A 24,978-nucleotide genomic window follows, 5' to 3' on the forward strand; every position below is an offset into this window, starting at 1 on the left:
AGATTAACTTTAATCTTTAATTAATAACTTTAATCTCTTTAATTTTGTCTCTATCTTCAGGTTTTACACGCTTACATTTACACACGCAGTTACTGTCCCTCTATTTAGAAAGGCAGAGGCATCACGGTGTAATTATTTTACATGTAGTTGTTTTTTCCCCTGTGTAATAATATTCAACATTGCTATCAATACATTTTTCAAAAAAATGCCTCTCTGTGCAAAATGGGTTCAAAAACATAAACAGCTGTTTGTCCGTTATTTGAACCTAGGGAATAAATCCTGGCAGGATCAGCCTGATATTATTCGTATCCCACTGTAACTTTACTGTATAAAGAGCTAATATCTCCAAAATGTCAGAAGTAGTTATTTATTACAACAATTGTTTGTGAACTAAAAATCAAGAATGTGGGATACAAGGCTATTATCGTTAACGAAAACTAACGAAATAACGAAAACTAGAAGTGAAAAAACATTTTCGTTAACGGAAATAAAAATAAAAACAAAAAAAGGAAAACTAATGAGTTTTCACAAAACTAACTAAAATTAACTGAATTTATAGCAAAAATGTGTTTAGTTTTCGTAGATGTGTGCGTGTCATACAATAGTCAAGGGAGAAAATGAAGTTTAGTTTCCAGATTTTTGTCTTGCTGTGTCTCATTATGCCAGCAGGTGGCAGTACGTTAGTCGAGTCGTCTGTGTTGCTGCTCCGTCCACGCGCAGAATCATGTCAGGAAAAGTCGAGAGAAAGCGCCAGAGTCCAATTTGGGATTACTTTGAATATGACTGTGTTTTGGATAAAGCAAGTGTCTTGTAGTGGAAAGAGACAAATTATGAGGGACATTTCTAAAGGGGGAAAAAAAATCCCACAAACCTTAAAGTGCTCTTGAAAAGCTCACACAAGAAGGCTAACCTAGCTTACCTTGAGAAGGTAAGGGAGCACACTCAACCCTCATCCCCAGAAAACAGAAGCTAACCCCAGGCAAGGCAGCGTGATGCATCCCGAGACAACAGGACGGGGATATCTACATAACCGTGTGAGTCAATTGCCTTCAAAAAGTTTATCAATTCACTTGAACCAAAATTACGAACACCCGGTGTTGCAAGAGTTAATAGTCTCATTGGGGCCAAGATATACATTTTATAGTTGCCTGGTATCAATGGTTGTTCATCTGCCTTTATTTATTTATTTATTTAAGGAACCCATAGGTGGGAATGTGAGTTGTCTGTCTCTGCGTGTTAGCCCTGCGACAGACAGGCGACCTGTCCAGGGTGCAGGGTATGGTAGCTGGAATAGCAACATACCCAAGGATAAGCAGAAGAGCATGACTGATATGATGAAAGTGGGATTTTGTTACACTTAATTATTGCAAACACAACTAAAACTATAACTGAAACTAATCAAAACTAAACTAAAACTAAGGATTTTCAAAAAAATAAAAAATAAACTAAATTAGCAAACAATTGGTAAAAACTAATTAAAACTGATATAAAATTGAAAATCTGAAGTCAAAACTAAATAAAAAAAAAACTAATGAAAATTGCAAAACTATTAAAACCCTGGTGGGATACTGTTTGTCCGTGATTTGAAGAGCCCAGCGCGCAGGGAAAACCAATTCTGCAGGGGAGAGCTACCTCGGCACTTGTGCAGGTGAAGCCAAAGGGAAGATATGCTTCACCATATTTTCTAGTCTTTGGCTTAGAATGAAGTTGGTTTGGAAACATATTCAGTGATGCTTCATCTCCTGCTTTGCGTTTGTGTGGGCTAGCAGTGTCCAAGCATTGTTTTGTTTTTTCCCTTTTCATGCCGCCCCCCCCAGCAATGGCTCTGCCCCACACTTTGAGAAGGTCTGCAGTAGAGGGTTTGAAAAGTCGCAAAGCTAGCTGAACCTTGCACTATATTAATATGATAATAACAAAATATTAGTACATGAAAATACAAACTGTATTTTGTTTTTACTTTGCCTTCACACCTAAAAAGAAAAAGGAGTACAGTTTATGACTAAAGTGTGACTAGGCAGGTGGATAAGGGTTAACAAACAGAAAGTCACCCAAAAAACTTTAAAGACACACACATTTACATTTCAAGTCTCCAAAAAACCCAATTTCTATTTAAATGAAAAACTAGGTGGTGTGCATTGTTGGATTAACTAATTATTGTTGAAAGTAAAAATAAGAGTAATTTAGTTGTCATTTAAATGTGTTCAGAAATTGCAGATTGGTGATGATTCTTTTGATGAATCATGACACAAGCTGCCTTTATAAGTTAAAAGTATTAATATTGGCATTGGCAATACCAGCCCTATATATACTTAATATTGGATCAGTACCAAAATTTGCAGCATCACCAACTAATAACTGAAACCACAACTTATGGACATCTGCACCAGAAAAAAAAAGAATGTTGTGGATGATTCCATCCCACTTTAACTCCTGCTCCTCCTACTTAAGTATAATACTATGAAGGTACATATAATGCTACATAAATTCTATGTTTTTTGCCTTTTCCATCTCTTTGTATGCAAAAAGCCTGTGTTGTGTGTTGTTCTTCTCTCCATTTAGGCTCATCTCACTTTGATGTCACAAGCTGTGCATTGCTGGGATTTAATAATTTCCCTAACGAGACTGAAAATGTGAGGAGTGGAAAATACCGATATTTGTGTTAAAAGTAAAAGGTTGTCAGAAAAATAAATAAAAGTAAGTATTTTAAGGTAATTTTGTTACTTCCCACCTAACTAATGCAGACTAAATGAAGAGGATGCCTTTCTATATTTCATTCTGTATATAAAAAAAGAAAAGAAAAGGAAAAAATGATCTTGTATGCTTTAGGCTTTAGCAGAAAGACTCTCAAGAACCAACCTATATCAGAAATAATGTTCCCAGCATACACAAGCATTAGTATTGCACACATACTGTGAGATGTCTATCTTTTTAGATTGATAAAACCCCTGAGTAGCTAACATCTGCTCCAATCCATTCACCTATACGCTATTTTTGCAGAACACGAGTAGCACGATACCGTTTGAAAGCGCTACGTCAGCACCTCTTCCTGAGCATACTCGCGGCTCCCAGTCAGGAGTGAAATTCGATATTACGCTCTATTCAGGCCCCTCTTATGTACCACTTAAAGTGCTCGGTGCAAAATTTCTACCAGAATAAGTACACCGACGTTCCCCCTACATTTCCCACTCACAGCACAAATTTTGGCCATTACATTAATATGTTGAAATTTGATCCTGTTTATAAAAATATATTACTGGTGCACATATATCAGCGGGCTTACAGCAGGAAGATTTTTCATTGATCGGGAAGTGTGATGTGAACGGCCGTGTTGGCAGAGGAGAAATTATAAAGCATTTTGTAACGGAAAAAAGTGCCTCCGCACACTCAGGGGTCCGTGCGCAGAAATGAGACATTGATCCATAATTGGAAGCACTCAGTCATGAAATCAAAAGACTAATTAAAGAAAGAGAGCTTTAATGGCATCCATTTACATATTCAACATAGTGATTCAGTGCTCCTCGCTGACTTATGGCCTGTGAGAGATGGGGGACTGATCCAGTGGCTGTGAAGAGTTGAGTTAGATCGCACAGGAAACATCTGACTGCATCGGCACCAGACTGAGATTGTGTGGGTTTTTTGCCACCGCTAACAGGCGCATCAATGAAAGGCGTGCAGACACCCGTCAAGGTGTTCTAATAATTGTGAATTATGCATTTGTTATGAGCACAAGTGGCCGTCGATGTAGTGAAGTTATATAGTGAAATCATCGCTTTGCCGAGGAGCTTTTGTGGGTGTCTTTTCAGTGTCTCTTCACACAAGTCAAGGACCGCTTTAGATGCTTCACCATCACCCGAGGTTACAACTCGAATCACTCCAACAACACTCGTGAGTCTGCCTTTGTGAGAAAGTGGGAAAATGTGCACTACTAAACCTGTGCTGAGTGTTTATGTGGGAAGAGGTGACATGCACATGAACGTGTCCGCTGGTCCTGCTTTGACTTGCTCACTGATTAAGAATGAACAGTTTGGTTAAAAAAAAGTCACATTTTGATTGTTTTTGTGGCAAATTTTATTTGTGTTGTCATTTTCTAAGATTAATGTCACGTGCAGTCATGACAAATCTTTACCACGCGAGATCTCGTCAAAATACTGAGATACAAATTCCAGATCAGCTATTTTAAAAGAAATAACTGTGCCGAGTTAAATAAATTACAGCTTCAATTCCAAATGTATCTGTTGTTCAGCACTAGCAGTCAGTTGTACACACTGCCTGATTACATGTCAGGGGTGGTCAGTCCTGCTAAACTAGCACTAAGGCTGCAGGAAGAGAGTGCCTTTAGTGACATTTTACTTTTCCCTGCATGTTATCCTTAAGACAGAGCTCTGCTTTCAACCTGTTAAACCGGGAATGATAACAGAGGACAGCAAAAGATTGCTTGTCAGTGTTAGCACTGCAAGTGCTGTAGTGCAGATGAGAGGATGTGACTGGTACCTTTTCTGTTTGTTTCGCTGCCCATTTCTCTTCCCTGTCTGAAGTCCTTCGGTCATTGTTTTTTCAAATACCATTTCTATACCTTTCTCAACAGCCCAGGGCCTCTTTTAATAGGCTCATTTAAATATTTTTCCTGTGCAGGTTAGATAAATGAGACAGTGCTGGTGCCAGGCCAGGCATTTCTTTAAATGAAATGGGTTTCAGTATAAAGCCAATCATTTTGAAAGCCAAGATAAACTGAGGTTAATTAGAGCCAACTGTGGGCCAGGGTTTCTTTTGCCCGTTCAGTTAGACACGTTTGTAGGGAGGGAGTTTTCGAGTTAAATCTGAACGGAAATATTAAAGACAAGTGGACTTATTCTCCGCACTCAGCTGCTGTTCATCAGAGTCGGAGTGCTGAATGAGCTAAATCTCATTGCAATTCAGTCCAAACTTAGTACTTCTTCAGCAGACACTACAGAGATGTAATTAGAAGAGAAGCAAGCAGTGTGTTTGTTAGTGAGTTTGTAGACAATTACATGTTTACACCTTAGCTCACTTTGTCTCCCTGGCTGAGTGCTACTGAAGTGAGCACTGCAACACCAGCAACAGTTTCAGTCTCACCACAGGTTTAATTTTGCCAAAACTGTGCTGGCGTGCCCAGAAAATGTAATCAGCATAAATATGTTTATGGAGGAAGAACATCTGATTCCACCGCTGTACTCAATGTTGAATTCAACTGGATAGATGATCTCTTCTATGTATGCTGCCGCCCACACCACAGTATCCAACCTGGTCTGGAGCCCATGCACCCAGTTGTGCTGGATGCAAATTATTTATTCATATTATTGAATATTTAAGACTTTGATGAACAGCTACATCATCTTGTCCCGAAAGGGTCTTTTCTGGGATACGATGCAAATGCTGGATCCCCTGTAGGTGAGAGGCCTACCACCAGCATCTTTATCAGGCTGCAAGTTCCCATGATGGCTGACTTTCCCCTCCACAAGGTTACGTCTGCATAAGCCAGCCGTCTTCTCGACAGGCAAAGGCTGCTTTTGGGTTAAAAAAGTAAGAAATGCTCTGAGATTGGGTACTATTTAAATGCTCAAACACCAGAGCCATGCATAATGATATACTTTCTATTCTCCAAAGTGATGCTCTTCAGCTTTGAAGTGCATTAATAGCTAGGAGGGGGATGCCATTACAACTGCTCTTAGATCAGGGACAATGTTTTACAGACCACAATCTGATTACACTAGACTAGCCATTCGGCCTTCCTCCCACAGATTATCTTTCCTGAATCTGAGTGGAATTTGGGGACTTTAGACTTTAAGATATTTTGTCAAATCTAATTACTAAATCATTTTAAAGTCATATGCAAATGAATGAAAAGCATCATCACGTACACAATAAAAGTGTGGTCGTTTCTGGCCTTTGTTTCACGCTGAAAACAAAGATGAAAGGTCTTAATAGATTATAGGGGAGGTTTAAATGCAAAGCAGGCGATTTGCCCTATTTTAAAGCCTTGAGTTGAGGATTTCTACTGTCGCTGCAAAAAGGGAGCAAAACAATGGATGTGGGGAGGAGGGGCGACTGTGGCTGATGACACACTGACAACCTGTTAAATATTTGGTTTCATGCACACAGATAATCTTCTATTTGGAAACACGGTATGATCAAGATTTATACAAACGTTTTAATTCATGACCAAAATGAGCGATTTAGATCGCCATCTAGTGGTCTTTAGTATATTAAACACTTGTCCATTGCCCTAATTTTTCCGGCCTAGAAGCTATCTGTTTTTTTTTTTTTGGTTTTTTTTTTTACCATCTATGGTATAAACTTCATATGTGAGGAAGATCTCTGTTTATTTATGGCTTTAAAATGATTTATTAATAAAATGTGATTTATTGTCATATAGTCTTTAGAATAAAGTACGCAAATTAAGGTGGAATACCGCATAGTGTTGTATCTTGAGTGAATCTTACTATAAGGTCTGTAGCTACTATCTCTTCTATGCTGTGGTGTGCTGGGGGAGCAGCACAGCAAAGAAGGACTCATCCAGGCTGGAGAAACTGATCAGGAGGGCTAGCTCTGTGGTCGGCATGAAGCTGGACACTCTGGTGACAGTGGCAGAGAAAAGGACATTAAAGAAACTGATGGACATTATGGACAATGCCAGGCATCCTCTGCACACGGCCATAAACAACCAGAAGAGTCTGTTCAGTGACAGGTTGCTTCTCCCAAAGACAAGAACTAACAGACTTAAAAACTCCTTTGTCCCACACGCCATCAGACTGTTTAACTCCTCTCTGGAGGGGAGAGGGAGGGGAAACAGGAGGACAAAGGAGGGGGGAACAACTAAGCTGTAGTGCCTCTTCACCTCACTGTGCAATACCTTTTGTGCAATACTTTTGTAAATAGTCAACAGTGCAATAGACTCAATACTTGAAATGTGCAATTCACTTGTATTTTTATTTTTATTCCTATTTATTCTATTTATCTATTTATTTATATTGTCTCTGTATTTATATATATATATGTGTGTGTGTGTGTGTGTGTGTGTGTGTGTGTATTATATATATATATATATATATATATATATATATATATATATATATATATATATATATATATATATATATATATATATATATATATATATATATATATATATATAATATTCTGTAACTCTAACTTCTGTCGGTGCTGCGCTTTTTTGGAAATCGAATTTCCCAGAGGAACCCACCCGAGGGATTAATAAAGTTCTATCTAATCTAATCTAATCTCATTAACGGGTGGGTGAATCTGAAACTTTGCATGAACATTGTCACACATACTTTCATTTATCACAATTAGAATAATCCCTATTCTTTTTGATTGTCATGTTGACCAACCGCGTGAATCACTGGTAAATAAAAAGAATCATAGAGCTGTATACATTTTATTAACGACAACAACAACGACAACAACAACGATGCATTTTTATAAGCAATCGCACGCTGCCTGATTTTTTTTCAACCTTAAAAAATAAAAAACCCTATTTTCTGGCTTAGCCAAATCTTTTGAACAAAATAAAGGAATAATGGAAATCTGAAAGTAATCAGGCAACGTGCAGCTGTTTATTTTAATAGGGAAACACACAATTAAAAAGTGAAAATAATAAAAATGTGTTTATCTCCATTAAAAAGGTACTTTTGCTTGTTATATCAAGAAAGCATTATTAATAGCTTTAATCCACATAACCACAGCAAGAAAAAAAAGTGATGCAACCCTCCAAATACTAGAGACCATGTTCTAATCCTCCAGGGGATTAATCTCTAAGAGAGGGATATCCACTGATAAACCTTCATAATTCTCAAATACAAACCTCAATCTGTCTCTTGTCTGCATGTACACTTTTGATAGGTGGCATGCACTGTGGCATGACATGAGTGAATCTGAACTACCAAGCCGCATTCCCACACCTCTCAAAAGCTTTTCAGGATTCCACTTAAAGCCAGTGAAATGTACTGTATGAAGAAGTTCCATATTTTCACAAAGCTTACTTGAAAAGTTTCATGGCCATTTGGTGCAGATGTATGCAGCACTGATAATGTTCTCCGCTGAGTTTTATTACTGGCTATTGGTGAACTAGGAGAAAGTGCAATGAGGCACATTGGGGCATATTTTCCCAATATTGTTTCCCTGGCAGTTGAGCAGGGGGCCAGCACGAACAGTCAAATGTAATCTAGGCTGTCTATTGTAATCATCTGGCTGTCCTGGTGTGTGTGTGTGAGTGTGTGTGTGTGTGTGTGTGGGGAGGGAGGGGGCATAGTATATGCCAAATCTCTGCTCCAGTACTGATAAAGGAAACCACGTCTCCCGCTAAAAGCATTTTGAATGTTTCTCCGCCAGCCTTACAGTAAAATAAAAAAAAGGACTCGTTAAAAAAATGACAGTTTGGCTGACACAGATGAGTACTGATCACATGCCAATTATATAATTAAGAGATTAACCAAAATTTGGACTAGTGTATTTTGGTAAATGCTATCAATGAGGCTTCAGTGACGGAGTATATTTACGGTAGATGGAAGCCACTGAGAACGGGGCTGAGTCATTATTAAGGGTGTTAGCATAAGGACTGTCAAGTTCCTGTTTGGCCCTAATGTAATTAGGCAATTTCATTTCAGCCTCGATTTATGCAGTATTATACAGCATAAAGCCTACAACATGTGGCTCATTCTCAGGACTACTGAACCCTAACAAAACTTCATTTGTTCAGACAATTCTTTCACATGTAAGTCAGAAAGACAGACAGATCGACAGATCGACAGATAGATAGATAGATAGATAGATAGATCGACAGATAGATAGATAGATAGATAGATAGATAGATAGATAGATAGATAGATAGATAGATAGATAGACTATATCTATATCTATCTGTCTGTCTGTCTGTCTGTCTGTAGAAACACTCACATATAATTATGAATTTCTCTGAAGCCCCAAGAATGACAAGGACCACACATGCCTAATGTTCTTCCAGGGGGCTTAGAAGACTATAACAGCTATCTTGAGGCCTTTGTTTCATTTCAGGTTTGCAATAAATGACACAAACAATAAATAATCCTGTTTTAAAGGTTTTCTAAACTTTGAAATGGAGATATATTGTGGGGTCGCTACAAAATCTCACCCGTTATTACACAGCTGTGTGATTTCTTTCCATCTGGGATCCTAAGTATTCACACTGATGAGATTTACAAGCTGCTGCTTTAGTGGAAAAGTCACGTGTCTTTATAGCAAAATGGATGAATGCCGAATTTAATTATATTAATCCGAACTCTATGCAAATGTGATTCAGACAATATAAAACAGGCTGCGATGAGACCGTTATTAAATTAAGCAAGATTTTTAGATATATACTATATCTTCCCTCCCCCCCTGCTCCTACTTGGACTGGCTCCCTCGTGAAATGGCTGTAATGAGTGAACTGCCTGCCGACCCTCAACTGGGTGTGGTGTGGGCGATTAATGAAGTGGTGGCTCTCAAGAGAGCTACATCTGCACCCAGACAGACATAATGAACAACCAAGGGCTGGACATGGCACTTTTACCGAGGTCTCCACTTATGCCTTGTGACATGCTGAAGAAGCAGGACTGCTTTCGTTTTGAATGAGCTCACCTTTAATGAAGACAAAGGAAAGCTTTCAATCTAGTGCATTTCACCCAATAACATGTGCACTCCACACGGGCATTTTTGTCTTTGTAGCCCCATTGCTAAGAATCTCAACCTGTCAAAGAAAGGGCGGTGGATATAAGGTTAAATAATAATTTACATATAAATGAGGCCATAAATGCTCACTTAAGATCCAAGACTGTCATCTCCCATCACACAGGCCCATAAACACAACAGGAAGTGCCTAGAGAAAAATCATTCTTCTTACAATATATCAATTATTCATTAAGAACACAGGATGACAAATAACAAAGAGCAGAGAAATATGGAAAAGGGGCCAAGCGTCTTCTCCTTGGTGCTGCTGCGTGGCACATCGAAGGTATGCAGAGAGAAAAGTGACATATTTTTCTACCCCAAAAATTTGCATCTTTGTTTTTGAACAGAGGGAAAAAGCACGCTTCTCATTTCAGGTCAAAATACATTGGTTTTGATAGCTTAAGTCTTGACTATGACAAGGTGAGTTCATTCTTTTTTCTTTTTTTTTTTACCCCTTTGCTTTATTGTTGGCTTCAAAATAGCGACCATAGAAATAGAAAACCACTAACTTACAAACTCTTTAGGAACTGAGCTATAAGGTAATGTGTTATGTGACACAGCACAACTGGGGCAGATCTGATTTGACTTTTTTCATAACAACAATGTGAACAGCTCTTATCTCACTGTGGTGTTGTTGTTGTTTCGTTGCATTGAATCGGAAAGACCTGCCGTCAGCTTTTCCTTTGGTGGCTTTAGGGAGAATTCAGCTCTGTTGTTTCCAGTTAAAAGCACACCGCATCTTCTCACTGTAGCAACCCTTGATGAAAAGCTGTCACCTCGCTATTGCTGTTATTGGTAGAGATGCTGTCGGTCAGGGAAAAGTGCACAGGTTTGCATTTCCATAGGAAAATTCAGTCTGCAGAGCTGAGGAACAGATTCAGCTGTTCATCTTGATCAAATTCAACAACTTCTAAGAAGAATAGCTACTTTCAGCTGCTCCCTTATTCACAAGGGTTCACCACAGCAGGTAACCCTGCAGATTTGATTTGGCAGATTTTTGCACCAGATGCCCTTCTTGACACAACCCCCGAAGGGATTTACGCCTCCTCCCGGGATCAAACTAGGGATAATTTATTGGTCTTATTAGTGTGTAAACCAGTAGACCCATGTCTGAGCTTAGGAAAAGAAGTTCAAAAATCATATTATCTATTTTTTGATTTACAACAATTAGATGATGATACAAAAAAAATGAGGGTTGAGCGAAAGCAGTTTTTTTTCATGTATTTCCTACATGTGTAGTCACAGGGAGTCAGGTGTGGTCAGAGCATCAGGTGTGAACGTGTACAAAGTAGGGACTCAGCTGGCCAGGGCGAGCCGCTTAAAGCGAGTGGCTGAACCGGCACATAGTGTACACCTGACACACCGTCTGTAATGTCGTGCTTTCATGCACACATCGGATCTGGACAACCGTCACGGCAAACATACATACAGGCTTCAATTAGCAGCTCCACAGACGTTATTCAAAGACACTTAAGTCTAGGAAGCAGTCCAAGGTAGAGTGACAGTGCAAATTATTCATTTGTACAAATGGCATGTAAAACGATGATTAAAAGTCTGTGTTCCTGCCTTGTCCCTTTGCAGCCTGTTTGTGAAGTCAACAACCCGACATTGGTAAAATCATGAGAGCATTTTACTAACAACTTGTGTATTTGTTAGCATAATGCACTGATGCCATCTGTGGCCATCTCCCTGTACAACGCATCCACTTAACACACTGTTTGCTGCTACAACTACACATGTTTCTTTTCCAAATATTTATTTATAAGTGACTTATGTATGTATGTATGTATATATATGTATATATTGTACTATTCTTAGTTAGCGTATTGTCTGTCTTGTCTTAATGTTGGTTTAAAATGGAGCACTGTAACAAAAAATAATTTCCCCCAGGGATCAATAAAGTATTCTGATTCTGATTCTGATTCTGATTTAAATAAGAGCTGCAGAGCCAGGTGAGCACACTCTTCTAAATTTAAAAAAAAAATCCTTTAAATTCAATTGAAAATTTGAATGCTTGTCATAAATGTTTGAGAATGCACAAACATAGTAATTGGTCAACCATTAGATTCTTTTCAGATTTATCTCCTATTCAGAAATGATTCTGTTTTCCACACGCCGTCATGAGGAATGTGACTTCAGGGCTGCATCCTAATGGTAAAAACAACGTGTAATCAGACACACAGTACAGGAAAGAGGAATGACTCAAAATGTCCAGGAAATTGCACAGGACAATGTTCTGCTGACTTTTGAGTGTGCAGCAGTATAACATAGTAGCAAACAGGAATAGAATAGAATAAAAGAGAATAGAATGACCCTTTATTGTAATTGTATATGTACAGTGAACTTGTGGGTACAAGGAAATCCACACTTTTGAGATGTAAGACTGGTCTAAACACTTTAGGAGTAAATGGAACATATTTTTGATTAGTGTGGGTCTAATTTGCTCCATCGTTAACTGTAACCTATGCAGGGTTATGGACATTTTCTTTTAAAAGATGAGGAAAATTTTCAATTGAAAACAGACTCTATTCTTACAGAAGAATGGCTTTCCAGAGTCGCAGTGAAGAAGTAAATAACTAAATCCTCAAGTGAGTGCTTAACTCATATTTAGATAATCGTGTATACATCCTGTTGTTCAAAAACAACTTTAAAATGCAAATGGGATCCTCACTTGTTTGACCTATACCATTCACATCCCTCATCCTCCCCTCTGCATGGAAGCAGCGGAGGAGAGACCAAAGCAGACTGAATGACAGCTCAACAGATGAGATAGCAATGTTTAATCCCCTTTTAAAAGAGCTTCATTGAAAACACTCTGAGCGGGGAGGACCAGACGAAAGAAAAATTGGAGCATTGTGCATTGTATAGCCATCATGGGGCCTCTTTGGTCTTCTCTGTGAAGTGACTTTGACAGCTGTGGAGATTAAGGAGCAGCCCAATGTACATGGCCCAAACAGCTGGGATTAGACTAGATATGCTCACTCTTGTCTCTGGCTTCTTCACTTAGTAAATCAATAAAACATGATTTTACTACTGTAATGGAGAATGTGTATGTGTGGGTGAGAGAGACGGTGAGGTCGCGGAATAGCGTGGAGAGAATAAAACCTGCTTAAAGGAGGAAAATAGCTCCAGAGGCAAGGAGGAGCCAGCTGCCAAGTGTTGCTGCTCAGTCCTACTTAGGCTGTTGCTGTAGCTCTGCTTAGACCTATAAGTAAAGCAAAGTGTATATGGTGCATGAATATATGAGTTTCTAAGGCGAAGCATGCAGTTGGATAAACTTTGAAAAACTTAAAACTGAAATTCAAGTTGAGAAGTGACCTTGAAGAAAAACACCTTTAAGCTAGCCTCATATAACCGGACAAATGCACAAATGCAGATTAGTGTGCCAGCTCTCAGGTCAGTTTTGACTTCTAAAGGGTGTCATCCACAGCCTTTGTCACAGTTCTGGGTCAGTTTGACCCAGTATTATGAGTTGTTGTGTTTTGGTGTGTTTTTGCATTTTGGATTCTTTTCTTCTTATTATGATGATGATGATGATGATGATGGTGATTATGAATCTATGTTTTAGTTATTCTTGTTTAGGGATTAGTTCGTAGGTTTTGTGTTCTCATGTTTATTGCAGGTTTAGTTCAGTGTCTAGTCTGTCTCAGTGTCGTGTCTGCGTCTTCGTGCAGTGTTTTCTTGTTTCCTGTTTTTTTGTGAAGGTCTGCGTCTCATGTGGGTGTGTTCAGTTTACCTCCCTTGTCTCGTCTCATTAATTACTCCCAGCTGTGTCCACCACCTGTGTGTAATCTCCCTGTGTTTCTTTGTGTGTATTTAAGTTGTGTCTTCTGTCATTGTAGTTGCTGGTCCGTCTGTATATCCACCATGTCTCACTCGTGTGTTTTCCCTGCTGTCCGTCGTCATTCTCGGCTGCTCATCCTCCTTCATGTTCATGTCCGGGTTTGTGTTCACTAGTTTAGTTGTTCTCAGTTTAGATAGCCTTCTGTTCCTTTGCCGTTTGCCCATTTTTATTTTGTTTTTAATAAACCACCCTCACACCTTTGCAAGTGCCTGCATTTGGATCCTCCTTTATTTCTTCCACACGGCTCATCTCACTCGCCGTAACAGCCTTAGACCAAAATACTTATTGGACCTACAATAATTAGACCTATAAAAAGTCATCTTAAAAACGTGTGGCATTGTGCACTGTAGGCAGAGCTGTGAGAACATTTGTGTAAACCGGAAGGAGTCCAGATGAATTCTGCCAGAACAAATGAAACATGACCTCCGAGTTTCATCTGGTACCCATGCTACCTTTAAAAGCTTCCTTATTCTTGGACACTTCTAAAGTAGCTTTGTATGACTCAAAGTTCAGAATAATCTTTGCTTTTCTTATACTGACCACTGGTGAAGTCGCTCCATTCAGTTCAAAAAAATCATTAAAATCCCCAAATTAGCAAAGCACTCATGCCTGTGATGAGCCTGATCACAACTGTACTACAGAGATCTAAAATGCATTTTAGTATTCAGGTTTGTAACAAAATATGATGTAAGATCAACTCTAGTCCAACACCTTTAAAATCTCACAAGCTTTAAAGCAGGGGTCCCCAATCCCAGTCCACGAGGGCCAGTGTCCCTGCAGGTTTTAGATGTGTCCTTGATCCATCACAGCTGATTTAAATAGATAAACAACTGTCTTGAAGTTCTCCAGAGGCCTGGCAATGAACTAATCATGTGATTCAGGTGTGTTGACCCAGGGTGAGATCTAAAACCTGCAGGGACACCGGGCCTCGTGGACTGGGATTGGGGAACCCTGCTTTAAAGCAACAAAAAACTTCCCAAACAGAAATCAATTTCAGCTTTCAGCGGCCTCAGAGTGCATTTAATATCTTATTCGGTCATGATAACAAACATGTTAGCCTAAGATATTCTCACCATTATTTCTATGTGAGTAAAAATAGGCTGGAACAGACAGACGCAAACATAATGATAAGACTGAGCTGTCAAACCTTATTATGCGACTGAATGGAGCGTCTGAAAAGTTTTTTCAGTGCGGAGGCGACTTTGAGTTCTTGGGGCAGTTCATGTATGAAACTGGCTGTTAATAAAGTCCAAAAATGTACTGCCTGTTCTGAGAAGCAAGAATATTAAATCCTCACATAAAAAGGCCACTGAAATCTGAGCATAAGCATCTGCAACAGACACAGCATGACTCAGCTCCTGGCTTATATGTAGCTGTGCAGATTCACAATGACACATCTATTAAAATCTATTAATTTTAGACGCGCAACTATTCAACGGCACGCGCAGCTGTCTTTGTTTTATGTGCTGTAACACTGCAGTTAGCCTACAATCACTCCTTGTGATGATCCACTAATAGTAACATGTCTAAATAAATCACTGGACCAGCAGCTTTAAATTACACATGTTTCACAGGCTGCTCTACACTTAAATAACCCCTGCACAACTTTGATTATAAAGTTGCAGTTGCAATGTCAGGAGTCTTGTTTTCTTAAGGGAGTGGTTTAGAATTTGCTAAGTGGAACGAAAGCTTAAGAGCGAATAAGTAAGCCTTCCCCAGCTTCACATCTGCCTCTAATCCATAAAATTACACCTGTCACTAGAAAGTTAGATTTATTAAAACTATTTCCTTATCCGAGAAGGAAAAACTATTAAAACGCACAAAGGCCTTCAATCAGCACTTAATTAACGCGGCAACCTTTTTTCTACCCCCCTCCTCCTCTTGCGCTGGCAATCACGTTCCTATCTGCCAGATTAGTTTAAGGATGTGAATGCAGATGGGAAATGACCAAAACAACTTTGAGGCCTGCTAGTGGAGAGAGTAAGTACGCAAATAAAAACGACAGCACGAGGGAAAGAGAGAGAGACGGAAGAGGGGATGCTGCAATAGTCGATTAACTTTTCTCTCTCCACAGTTGTGTCAACAGACGTGGCCTTTATGTCAAGTCAAGTGTGTCATTTGAGCAAAGAGAACATCGCTTAAATAACCATTCACACGGTGCCTGTGAGTGTGTGTGTGTGTCTCCTTCCAAATGTGAATGATCAGCAACTTTTTAATTCAACAGTAAAAATCACTCTGGAGATAAGCCTACTGAAGCCATCTAACTGATGCTACTAACTCAAATTGTGCACATCCGAAAAGTGACAACTACTTTTTTAGCGGCTAATGTGAAGTCAGGCTGTTGAGTTCAGTAGTTATGAACACATTAAAAAAATAAATACACATACTAAAAAGCTGTCATCAGTGAGGAACTTACTTTAATGTCTTATAATTGAAGGTCATGAAGATGTTTACAAGTCACTAAGAGGCCATTCTCCCAAACTCGATATAGTCATTCAAAGAAAAGCACTTTATGGGCTGACCTTTGCTGATCATAGCTGGACTCCTTCCTGCGGCAGTGGAGAGTCACCACTCGGTGGCCTTCGCTCCTCACATCTTGACTAACTATCCACTGGGTGGGGTTGCTGGGGCGAGCGCCGAGGAACGTCACGCCTTCTTTTAACTTCACTCTGCGGAGAAAGCAAAGAAAACGTGCCCAATGATTGCATATGTTGTTGTACATCTACGAGTTACAGGATGGATCCTTTTTTTGGTCATTCTGTTCTGTTCATCACTAGCGTGCCTTCAGCTGGTTGTAAAAATGCGTGTCATTTCATATTTGCGCATCCTTTATGTGCGCGTTTCTCTACACTCTCACCAGGATTTGATTGAAAATGTATCAAAACGAACAAAGCAAAGCCTCGCCGGGATGTGCCATGTGTGGTAAATGTGCTGTTTGCCATGACATCAAGTGGGATGTGACCGTATCATTATGCTATTCCTCTCCGTTCCTCGCCTCCATCAGTAATAGATTCACTCCCTTGCAGTCTGAAAGAAAATTTATAAAAAGGTTTCTTTGACTGTGGCAAAATAACAGCATCAATGTCCTTGGCTTAGCAGGCTACAAAGAACAAAAAAAAAAGTCCCAAGGAAATAAAAGAACATAAAATAAATCAAAATCTTTGATGAACATAACCCAGATTATAAAGCACATCCTCTGAACAGAGACTGATTTAAAGGTAAAAGTGCTGACATAAAATATGTTTAGGCTAATGTTTCAATCAATAACATGGTCCCAGCCCCGTACGATTTTATCGGAGAGTGGCAGCAAAGTTCCAAGATTGAAGAGAAGACTAAATTATAACAGAAGGCCCAATCACTTTCCCCATCCAATCCATACCAGGTTGGCAGATGAGACCAAAGATAAGGCTTTGCTTTCATCCTGAATTTGTTACTGCACTTTAAAATGCAATTGCATGTCTCCATGCCAATGAATATAGCGGCCCTCCCCAGTCAAGCCTCTTTCTTTGATGTAATATCGTCTCATGTTGTGAGGGCGGTTATATGTGAGAAGTGAAATGGGTAATATGACAGATGGTATTCTTCATCTCTCTATAGGAACAAAGATAAACACACTTAAGGCAGCTCTGTGAGAGTGCGCATACTCCGTGTGTTTGTGCGCGCGCGTGTGAAATAATATTTCTTTGTGTTGCTGTGTTTCCGAGATAATTTGATGTCTTTCTGCCAGCTGCTTCCCTTTTGAGATGTGCACATATAGATGAGATCATATAGAACATTTATAGAGTTTTCTACAAAGCCGCATGTTTAGTCTCGATCAGAGTATCCAATTTTTGGACGATGCAGTGATAGGTTGCCATCTTTCAGACCATGCTCAGAGTACAGTGAATCGTGAGATCCGCTGACAAATTGCAGGTCTGTGAATAACAGGCAGTCTTCGCACAGTCAGCTGCAACAGAGTGAACGCCTAAGTATCTGGTAAACATATATTTTGCCTATTTTGGCTACCTGTGAGGTAAAGGATTCACTTTAAATACCTTTAGTTCACATATAAATGCTTGCATGGGCTTTTCCTTGAGTATTTGCAGAGATATTACAGTTTTATACCCCTTGTTGAATGCTTAGACCAGCTGATCAGCAGCTGTTAATAGTCCCAGACTGGTTTCTACAGCCTCGCAGCTGCAGCTCTGAAACACTAAAACACTTCAGGTCAGGTTGTTTGCTTCTCTAATAGCTTTCAAAGCTCACCTTTGCTCTTTAGCCTTTTCACGAGTGTCATTCTGTGAACAGTATAAGATGTTAGCTTTAGATATTTAGAATTATGTTTTAATCATGTTCTATATTTTTTAATTATTTTCTCTTATTGTTTTGTGATTTCAACTTCTCCATTGTTTTAGTGATTGTTGTGTAGCATTTTAGTGAGCATCCATACATGAAGAGCAGTCTCCTGTGGGTCATCTTAATAGAATGCAACATGTTGAAAAAATGCATGTGTTGGTGTCACGCCATTATTCAGCTGATGCTCTGCAGCCTTTATCAAGCAAAGGAAACACAACTGAAGATTAGTGAATTAACACTACAGAAATACAAATAGTCTAAATAGTAGCATAAGGCTACTCTAATGCACTTACACTTAAAGGAAAATTAGTGAAACTTTAATAATCAGCCTGTTTACAGCAGTTGTGTGGCATCCTTTGTGAGAAACTGGCAACACTGACAAGGAAGAAAAGCCTAAGAATCCTTTTGGATATTTTTGCCCCTAATTGATTTGAACAGTATTTGTTAAATCTGTAAACTGGCAGAGATCGATTCAGCACTAAAAATCACCAAGGTGCCCATGAAAAGTGCTGCTCTTCTCAGAAATCCAGTGAGGAATGTAATTCTCACAGTATTTCTTTTACTTGCAGGTGTTCAAGCTACAAACTGCGCAAAAAAGAGATAAATACAAACTGAACTGGCCCTACGGTACCAGCTCTGCTGCTTGTTATATTATCATCAGGCTTTTGTAGAATAATAAAATTCATACTCATGTTTGTGTACCACTGCAGTAAGAGTGAGTAATAGCTCATAACAAAAAGTGGCCATGATACAATATATTTGTCCACAATGTTGGCTACAAGGCTATTATGTATTTCCTTTGAGGGAATACAAAAAGATCCCGGTTGTTGAAATACTTGAAAACAGTGTGAAATCACAGATAGAGGGAAAGTAGCTACATCAAAAAAAAAAAAAAAGATTTACCACTGCATGTTGTTATGCAATCACAGAGAACATCCCAAAATAAAAGCTTGATGCCGCTCTTAAAGGATTAATCACACACTAGGTTTTTTTTCTATTAAAACTAGATTCACTGTTTAAACCAGAGAGAAAGACAATGCTGTGGTAAAACTTTCAAGCAGTGGCAAAACAACACAAAAAGCTCGTGTACAGTCCTCCACAGGTCCCAGTGGATGCAGCAGGGTCTTGTATCTGGTTTCTTTACACTTGAGTGATCAGGATGTCTATCAGTGGCTTCTAGTGAGGTCTCACAATGTTTTTAGTCCCAGAGGGGAACCAGTCATTACTCCACAGACCATCTCCGAGCTCACAGAGCAGTTGTTGGAGTGCAGTTGAAGTGTCTTTTATTGACTTAATGATCACTTTGGGCTTGAACCAGACAGTGTAAGAGTCACCTGCAGGTTAAATAGCTCACATTCAATCTCAGTGACTTCTGGATTTATGCTGAAACCTCAGTCAGGCATTCTCCATGTAAATAATCCTCATCAAAATGCACTTTTTTTTTTTTACATAATGCTAACATTACTAATTTAAACTAAAAGAAAGAACAGTACAGGATAGTTTCATTATAGCAGGACAATTATAAACATGCCAAACTTATGCTACAGCCAAAGTCAGATGTGGTGTGAAGAATTGGTGCCAGTTCATTGTTTACTAGGTGTGGGTGTTCTAATCTGCTAATTGTAATTCAGGAAATAAAATTAAAATAAAAATGCATGGAAATCAATACTAAAATGCTATGTTAATCCATTCAATACTTGTCAAGTCATCTCAGAAAAGCCCAGAGCGTGACTCTGCAGTGGATATTAGAGGAACAGTCAGGAAATTGCAACATAAGTTGGCATGAAAAGGGTTTAAAAATCTATGCAGCAATATTCCCATCCCTACAGAGCGGTGACATATACATAGTTGAAAATAAACACTAATATATATATAGGCTGCTGTACAAATGCATGAGTCATCTTTATGCTTGCATTATTTTTATGTGTTTTTTTTGCTTGCCTTACAAATTTCAAGCTAAACTTAATCACACAGCTCTATGACAGGACTCCGGTAAAGAATGAAGTACAAGTCAGAAAGTAATCCTTCTCAAAGCTTGACAAGCTGACACTCCTCTCAAAAGTGAAGGAGAGAACACTTTATATCAATGCATCTGGGCTCTCCTCAGTCACTAAATATGTCTCCTGTGCAGCCACAGCACTGAACTGTGTCTGAATGTTCTGAATATTAAATATTACACAACTACAGGGGGAGGAAAGAGACAACAGCCCACAGTGGGAAGAAAGAGAACAGGAAAAGAGCGTTTAGCTGGCAGTGTAAAGTGACGTAAGATGCAACTTCTTTAAAGTGTCAGCGACTCTAAGAGACCCTGACAAGCCTAATTTATACCACAGTACTGTAAGACAGAGACAAAAAGGACTGAGTAATTTGAGTAATGGATGCAGGGAGTACATGGTTTGTACTCCCAGTTGTAGTTTTCAAATCACAGCTTGCTATTTATGCTGTAAAAAAGAAATAAGTAACATAGCTATAAGTAAGGTATTTACATTTTTTCATCAAGCTAATGATGAAAAGATGATTGTAATTTATTATGTTTTGACTACTTTTGAAATGGGCAGTAAAGCTGAAAAGTCCTAAAACACACATTTAACCCTCTCAGGCTCAAATTAAGTTTTTGTTGCTAATGCACAAAAGAATACCTGCAGTGGTACTTCTAAGTAAAAAAAACCTCATAAAATATGTATGTGGGGTAATCAGGTTGTTAGCTTTTACTTGTTGCAAATCTGCAACGCCTGCCTTGAGGGTTAAACCAGAAAAAGCCAAAAATACAGCTGAGAGTCAAGCAGTCACACAGCATTTGGTAGTCAGTTGGTTGTAGGCACTGATTTAAATGGCAGATGAGTGAGTTCAAATTCAAAAAAGGAAGAAAAACAAAAATCAGCTAAGAGGCGCTGTCTACCCAAGCCTCATCCCAAGGGCTTTGCTGATTGGCACTGTCAGGAAATATGAGAATATATGACAAGTTTGAGGCTAGATTTGATCAAGCAGAGGGACATACTGACCTAAGAGGTTATTATGTTGTTAGCTATATCTGTCAACACACAGCATAGAAGATGGATGTAGCTAGCTTGACACCACCCACTGGTTTCTGAAGTCATGTTTTACAGACCTTTCCACCATGACCATTTTGGCTGCAAGACATCCACACACTCATTGGCTAACAACACATGTCATGGCACAAATAATCCTCACATTTGAAACGCATGGCCAAGGTTTCCAAAAAATACTTATTATTTTTTATTTTTTGTTCAGTATGAGCTAAAATGAGTCACTGAGCCCATTTTTAATTTATTTTTTAAGGTACTTCCACATTTGCTTAATTTTTATGACTCGAAAGCCACGCCTATGCTTAATACTGTCTGTGGTTCAATCATTCACCTGACTATGGTAGACTGGCAGAAGGAGAAAAAGACGAGGGCTTTGAAAATGTTGTCTGTCTCTCAGTTATTTCAATAACTTTATGATCGGACAAAGAAAGCGAGAGAACAGAGAACTATTCAAACTATTTGTGCTTGTGTGTATATATATATATACATATATACATATATACATACATATACATATATATATATATATATATATATATATATATATATATATATATACATATACATGATGAGTGATTCCTCAATCAGATACAGGGCTCGCAAAATCGCTAGCCCGACGTCCTGGGGCTAGCGATTTTTTTCAGACGGGCTACCCTGCCCGTCGGGCTATTGTAGGAAAAATATATGTCAATGCTTTTGCATTCTTTCAGAAATGTAGCTGGGTAATTATGTCATTGGCATCGGTGAGCCACTGTCAATATGTGACATATTGAAATCGCGTTTGAATTTGCGCTTGTTTTTTTGCTTTCACTTTGCAATGACAGCACTGATCTGTGAGTGATGATAATTTGTGCACCAATTCCTCTGACATCGTCTTATTAATCGTTAGCTTACTATGCAAACATGACAAGTGAAATCTCCCGCAGCAAGCTTAAACATGTGAGAGGTTGATCGCGCAGAGAATCGCTGAGCTTATGTGAGTCCGTGTGTAAAAGCAGCAGGATATATATTTTAGTTCTGCTGAGCCAAATAAGACAGGTCAGGGTGAAGAAGTGACAGCCAAAGAAAAGCTTACCACAAAACGGAGAAGTTATGACAAATCAGACTATAAGGCAAAAAGAAAGTGCAGCTTTATGGTTTCATGGACAAAAGAATTTCTGTGGCTGCAATATGACGAGCTAAATAACCAGGGGTGCACATAAGTGGTCCGCAGGTGCGCATTCGCTGTCAAAATAAAAAACGCGCACAAGGGTTAGGGTTAAATTTAAAAACTGTACTTTTGAGTTAAAATATATATTTATAATTTTAATAAATGACAAATTAAAAAGGCATGAACATTTTTTTTTAAAAAATATCGAACCGTGACACCAAAGTATCGAACCGAACCGAACCGTGAATTTTGTGTATCGTTGCACCCCTAATATATACATATATATATATATATATATATATATATATATATATATATATATATATATATATATATATATATATATATATTAGGGGTGCAACGATATTCGTATCGATATTGAACCGTTCGATACAGTGCTTTCGGTTCAGTACGCATATGTATCAAACAATACAACATTTGTAATTTATTTTATCAATTTTCCTTCTGACGATGCTGTCTGTGTTGAGCGCTCAGTGAATCTGCGTTCGACTACTCCGCCTAGGCTGCACTGTCGAGCGCAGATCCACTGAGCGCTCAACACAGACAGCATAGTCAGGAGGAAGAGCGCAGGTAGGGTTGCCAACCGTCCCTTAAAATACGGAATCGTCCCGTATTTCGAAACAAAAGTACACGTCCCGTATTGAGCTAATAAGGGACACACTTTGTCCCGTAATACAGTGAGAATCAAAAGTAGTCTATAAATGTTTATGGAATTAACACTTTGTTTGAAAACATAATTCCCAGCCCCTCTCCTGCTTTGTGACCAATGAGCTGACAGCACACTTATGACAATTCGAGTATGACAATTCAGATTACCGCTCATCTCATTGGTCGAGGAAAGGTCGCTTGCGGAGAAAATACCGGAAGACAACAGATGACCACAACAAGAAGCATGGCCAACAGGGGAACAAACGCCGACTCTGCGGTGCAAGTCTCGGATGACAGTACACCTAAAGCTGGGCAAACACTGTGCGATTTTTTTCAGTCACGTTATTCAGCTCCTGCTCAAACTGCACGATTGACTCGCAGGGGTTAGAAGTTCGTATGTCACGATGTACTCTCACACTATACCGCCCGATGCTCTGATGCGACCTGAGTGCTCACACTGTGCCTCCATAACATGAAGGTTATAACAGAAAATCTGTCGCTCGCTCTCTCTGTCTTTCACTCACACAGACACACCACCACCATCAACTTTGCTAAATTGCTAATGAAAAACATTGATCAGGCAGCTGTGATTGAGCAGCAGTGTAAATCCAACTATTTTCACGGTTGTTGTGGTCGTGATAATTTTGTGATGCCACATCGAAAAGGCTCGGATGAGCTTTCCAAAGTTCTACAAGTTGTGCCTCCGTCGCTTGTGTCCAGATCACACGCTGCACAGCCGTGCTGCGCCGTCTTTTTCACCAACGTTTACGTTTGCGCGTGAGCAGTGTGAGCGCCTGTGGTGACACCCTCACGAGCGATTGATGATCGAGAGCTGGTCGCGAGGTGTTAATCACTTCTCTTTACCCCACGTATACTACACGACGCACGATGAAGGCCAAAATCGGTCCGATCACTCAAAAATCGGCTCAAAATGGGCCAAAAATCGCACAGTGTGAGCCCAGCATTAGAGCAGCAATGTTTGTTCCCCTCAGAGAAAGGGAAGAATGGGAAAAGGAAAACACCTGGCTGGAAAACGTTAATATGGGCATGTGCAGTGAATATCAGCGCTATGTGGCCAGAAGTGTGATAATATAATTTATTTTGTGTAATAAACAACTGCAAGAATAGATGATTACAACAAATTGATGACTAATACATAAAAGTAATACATGTGGTGTAATTGCATTGTACAGTAGATGTTAATGCAGCCGGTCAGTGTAGTTAGGCTGATGGCAGCTAGAGGGCGAGACCGGTGTGTTTCTGTATAGAATGTTATGTTATGTGGGGGCAGAGCAAGAACAAGAAAATAAAGTGTGGTTATGAATCGTACAGAGGACCCGCGTATAATTGAATAACACGACATGGTGTCAGAAGTCCTGTACTGATCCATATAACCTCGACTGAACGAACCTGTGTCTGGCGGAGCTCGCGGGATAACGAGGGGAGAATATGGCGGATGAGACTGCACAGAGAGCACCGGCGGGGCCGAGCGCGACATTCAGCATCCAGCCACCGGAATCCTTCGACTTTTCAAAACCGCAGGAGTGGTCCAAATGGATACGGAGGTTCGAGAGATTCCGTCTCGCCAGTAATTTGAACGTCAGCTCGGAGGAAAACCAAGTCAACACGTTGATTTACTGCATGGGAGATGAGGCGGACGATGTGCTTCGCGGTCTGAGTTTAACAGCGGAGCAAAGGACAACGTACGAGGGGGTATGTGATGGTTTCCAGGCTTTTTTCATTGTGAAGAAAAATGTGATCTATGAGCGCGCCAAATTCAATATGCGCCGACAGGGAGACAATGAGACAGTGGATGCTTTTGTGACAGCACTGTATGCACTAGCAGAACATTGCAACTATGGAGTGCTACATGATGAGCTGATACGGGATAGGCTCGTTGTCGGTCTCACGGACAAACGGCTGTCAGAACGCATGCAGCTTGACCCAGATTTGACTTTGCAGAGGGCTATCAACATGGCGAGGCAAAGTGAAGAGGTAAAGCGACAACAATCCTCCTTGCGAGGTGACTCTAGAGGTGAGGCTAGCGATGCTAAGTCGGTAGATAGAGTGCATAAAACCAGTCGTAAGCCTGTTAGAACCAAACTACTCCAGACTAATAGTCGTCAAGCTAAAACATGTAGATTCCGAGAAGACGGCAAAAAAGGGCCAACCTGTCAGAAATGTGGTGGCGCTCCATCCCATTCAAA

The 24,978-nt window shown here is 39.6% G+C and overlaps 1 protein-coding gene across 1 annotated transcript in view; it reads right to left on the minus strand.

Annotated features, from left to right (window-relative positions):
- Nucleotides 1-24,978, minus strand: part of si:dkeyp-14d3.1 (transmembrane protein 132C) — a 179,963-nt gene that overhangs the window by 82,364 nt on the left and 72,621 nt on the right. Inside the window, exon 3 of the mRNA XM_026188667.2 lies at nt 16,093-16,239. Coding sequence (XP_026044452.1) covers nt 16,093-16,239 — 147 coding nt within the window. The remainder of the gene's footprint in view (nt 1-16,092; nt 16,240-24,978) is intronic.

This window comes from Astatotilapia calliptera, chromosome 12 (genome assembly GCF_964374335.1).
Source record: "Astatotilapia calliptera chromosome 12, fAstCal68.1, whole genome shotgun sequence".
In the NCBI taxonomy this organism is placed as follows: Eukaryota; Metazoa; Chordata; class Actinopteri; order Cichliformes; family Cichlidae; genus Astatotilapia; species Astatotilapia calliptera.